General features: G+C 48.4%; 1 protein-coding gene across 1 annotated transcript; it reads right to left on the bottom strand.

Annotated features, from left to right (window-relative positions):
* Positions 1 to 3,353: 3,353 nt before the first annotated feature.
* LOC308286367 (1-acyl-sn-glycerol-3-phosphate acyltransferase alpha-like) lies at positions 3,354 to 4,196 on the bottom strand (the record flags this gene model as incomplete). Its single annotated transcript, XM_080727363.1, has 1 exon — positions 3,354 to 4,196. One exon carries the CDS (start codon positions 4,194 to 4,196, stop codon positions 3,354 to 3,356), a length of 843 nt encoding a protein of 280 aa, XP_080583489.1.
* Positions 4,197 to 4,539: the final 343 nt, after the last annotated feature.

Raw genomic sequence — 4,539 nt, 5'->3', positions numbered from 1 at the left:
AAGGCAGGGGTGAGACCCTGGAATGGCCACTGTGTGTCCCAGATCATGACATCTTTGATCTGGTGCAGGGGTCTTTAACGGAGGGTCCAGGACCCCTATAGGAGGTCCTTAGAGATACTGCAGGGAGCCCGCCAAATCTTTGTATGGCAGGAACTTTTTATTTTATTGTATTACATTACTCACTTGAACCCTAGCATCCATATTCGGAGGACTTATTACCCAAAATTAACAGATCTACAAGCTCACCATTGGCTATTGTTGGCAAAGAGGTTTGGTGTATAGAGAGAAAAAGAGCAAACCAAGTACAGAGTGAAAGCTCAAGTTTGCATAGTAAGTATTGATGGTTCATGTGGTTAAATGTCTGAAAATACACATTAACATGAATCCAAAATACACAGATGATAGTGGTCAAACAAGCCTGTGAATCTATCTATGGGAAATGTTTAATGTTTAATCAGCAACACACTCTTATAAAATATGCAGTGGGGTCCCAGCTTCATCTCTCTAGAGTCTTAGTCTCAGCTAAGGGGTCGGTTCTTAAAAACGTTGAAGACCCCTGATATAGAGTGGCCAACCCACACAGCTAACGTGACTGACGTAGCCATGCCAAATGGCAAAGCGATAGACAGCAGGCCTCGCATGACCCCTGTATGCATCATCGTTTCTCAAACCTCTTCATGTCAAGGATCCCCAAATTAATATTTGGTGACGGACCACCATCTGAAAATGTTTTGCACAAGCTTGCAACGCAAAGGGACGCGCTGTGAGTGTGTATTTCTGCTATTTCTGAAAAGACTGTCCACAATATGGATACAGTGGTTAAAATTATTGTGATTAAAACATTTTTCTTGGGACCCCCTTGACCCCCCAAGGACCCCTGAGGGGTCCCTGGTTCCCCGTTGGAGAACTACTTGTATAATAGTAACATAGTATACTTTAAGCTCCTTGGTCAGTATCACAATGAAAATGTATTTTCAAGTTTGGAAAAAAAAAAACATGACAAGTTTTTTGTTATTATTAAGTATTAATGTAATTGCTATTTTATCAAAATCGTAATGCTTTTCCAATTATTTGTCCCACTTGCAATATCCTCACCGTCCACCAGTCAAACCAAGACGACCAGTAAGACTCCCTAATCGGAGTTGCATACACAAACTTTAGACGGCAATCGTAGCCAATCAGGAGGGAATATGGGAAATGGGACAGATCCATGTTGGTGACATGATTTTAGAGATACCGTGTACCACCATTTTGTGTGATTTTAGGGCAAAATCTGTAGGAGCAGTGTCCAAAAATGTGTTTTGCTGCCTCATGGTGGCGCTAGAAGAGGGCCATGTGAGAAATCAGGGCTGGAGGTTGTGGTTTGCCAGCCAAGGAGCGTGTGTGCAAAGTTTGGCATGGATAGGGGCAACGGTGCTGGAGATAAGAGTAGGGCAAAAGTGTGACAGACAGACTGACTGACTGACGGAGGAACAGCCGGTGAAGCTTTTCATAGCAAGTCATGCCATGTCCGGTTGACTTCCCGTATCTGCGTGAAGTGGGCGGATGCCTTTTTTAGGAGACCGGAAGCAGGTTGGAGGTCTGTTATTCCCAATGGCAGAGTGACCGTGAACCTAGCAGGCACGTACGTGCACACATAGACATCAAAGGGGGCTTGAGCCCCTGCCCTTTTATCCGCCTGTAAAAAGTGCCCTCTCAGTTTTTACTATGGTGAAAGAAATGCAAATGCCCCCTTTCATAAGGCAGCATTCAAAAGAATTGCCTTGTCCAAACTCTCCTGAACTTGAATGCAGCATCTTATGTTGAAAGAATTGCCCTCTCTGTGTAGAAATCTATGACATTAAACCACATCTCCAATATCGACTTGATTATGCTTAGTTCAGTGTGGTATCAAGCACTGAAAATAGCCGACCTCCAAGCGCGGCGCGTTGTGAGCTTGGAGGTCGGCTATTTTCGATATTTTCACCAAAAGGCCCTTTTAGAAAATGTCAGCCCCTGCCTCTCTAACATTCTCTGCACGTCCCTGGTGAACACAGCTTCTGAGCCATTCCTTAGTTGCATGGTCACTGCACTAAATGTTGGACCCGGTCGTCACAAGCCACACCACATTCCCAAGATTTCCATACTGAAACGGAGACAAATCAGGAGAAAATCAACTTTACTTTGTCAGTGTTTTCAGTGAGCCCACGCAGTGTCGATAAGACACCTGTCATACTCAATTCATTGCCAACCTAATCGAGGTGATTCCCACCCCACCTATAACTAGACCAGGTCAACCTGGTTGTGCCAGACCCCCTGTCTGTCATCATCATTTATGACATCATGCCTTTTGTAGGCATGTCATCATCATGTCATCATCATATATACCCTTTATATAGAAAACCCGGACAGACCGACATTTGCTTATGTAGGCCTACCCATTTCATGGGTCTGGCAATAACTGGATACCGGATGTTTGGAGGGGGGGGGGTTATTGTTGTGTGAACTCCTCAGCTACTGCCTGCTTTGACTAGTGACACAGTAGCATGGTCTTAATGCGTTCCTACTGTTTTCACTGACAAACAAAGATCGGCCAGTAAAATCAGTAAAGATATCTAGGTGTGCTGAAAAGGTGACCACCCACAGTTCTGAGATCACCCATGGTGGCGGCAGTGGCTCAGTGGTAGAGTTGCCGTCTTAGAACACGGGCACCCCAAGAGTTAAGCCCCTATCATAGTCGGCACTGCGGTGGTAAGCTATCCACCGCGGTGTAGTCTTTTTAAGTCATAAAACTACAACATTGATTTGATTTGATTTGATTTTATTCAGCACATTTTAAACTACAAAAAATATTCCACAGAAATAGAAAACAATTAAAGTGCTAGGAGGAGGCAAGAAGCCCAAAGGGCTTATACGAGGCCTCTACCTATACTACAAACATATGAAATAACATGTATTGCAAATACATGTTATTTGTTATACACATACTTACATATATGCATACAACATATATAATACATACATATAAAGATACATACATATACATTACGTCATTACTCGCGGTGAAGAGCTTTCCACCGAGAGTCCCGACACATCTCTCTGTTTTTACTATCAGACAGATCGACCCATCACCCTGTTCACTGATTGGTCGATCTAGAACAGTCAGTCACAGTGTTAGGACTTCACCGTGACTGACTATGATGGCCTCCACTTATTTTCTCACTTTAGGTGGATAGCTTTACACCAAAAATTTGCGGATGCACCATTTACCATTTACCACGAAGAATATCGCTCTTTTGTATTTATCAGCTAACCCATTAGAACTGCTGTTTGGTCGGTGGATAGTAAAACGTAGATTGCTACGGGTCGCGGCATTAAGAGACGTCGGAGGAGGAAGAGATATCCAGGAAGGCCGCCCGCATGGCGTCGAAGGCCCTCTCCGAGAGCGCCGCCACGTCCTCCGACGTCAGGCCCGCCGTCTCCATCTTGGGCAGGACCCGCACGCGGACGGTGCCTGACCCGAAGCGCCTCTCCTCCCGCCGGTAGAAGCTCCCGTAGGAGGAGAACACCACGGGGATGACGGGCACCTGTGCCCGCACCGCCAGGTGGAAGGCGCCCTTCTTGAACGGCAGCAGGTCCTCGGCCGCCGTGTTGCGCGTGCCCTCCGGGAACACCCACAGCCGGAGGCGCTCGCGCAGCATGGTCTCGGCCGCCTCGTCCAGCGCCGTCTTGGCGTTCGCCGTCTTGCCGCGGTCGATGAAGACCATGCCGCCCAGCCAGCAGACGGCGCCGACCGTGCCCACGTACATCAGCTGCTTGCGGGCGACCATGGTGCACCGGGCGGGCAGCACCTCCAGCTGGCCCAGGACATCCAGGGAGCTCTGGTGGTTGGACACGATGACGTAGGGGCCCTCCTCGGCCTCCAGGCGCTCGCGCCCGCTCACCCGGTAGCGCAGGCCCAGCAGGTACTTGACGTGGGCCGCCATGCCGCAGAGGATGCGCATGTTCTCCACGTCGCGGCCGCCACTCTTCAGGAGGCACAGCGGGATGGCGAGCAGCGCCAGGAGCATCATCCACGCCACGTAGAAGCCCATCTTGGCGTAGAAGAGCAACGCGGCGAGGCCAGTCCTCTCCGCGCGAAGGAGGCCGGTCCAGTGCAGGAGCGGAACCGAGGTCAGAAGCAGCAGGGAGAGGACGCCGACCCACGTCGCGTCCATGGTGGTCGGCTTTGCCTGGTGCAAAATGACCGCAAAGTGAAATGACTTGCACCAACCGGGTTGCACTGCTCAAAATAATATATATATATATATATATATACAAAATCACTGAATTACCAGCGATTACTTCACTGTGCAAAGTCTACTATGGAAAGCCGAAAGGGTCACAATTCACCACGCAAAAGCCACAGCTATGGAAAGCCAAAGGGGTCCCAATTGTAATCATAGGTGTTTGATTATTGATGTCCGAATGTGGTTGCAGTGATTCCTGTCTGAAGGCGGGACCCGACTGCAGTTTCCGCCCAATCACAACTGAAGCGGCAATGTGGGAAGGGAAAGGGAG

Source organism: Nannobrachium achirus (genome assembly GCF_963921795.1).
Source record: "Nannobrachium achirus genome assembly, chromosome: 6".
NCBI classification, from domain to species: Eukaryota; Metazoa; Chordata; class Actinopteri; order Myctophiformes; family Myctophidae; genus Nannobrachium; species Nannobrachium achirus.
This window is presented reverse-complemented; position numbering and strand designations above follow the sequence as displayed.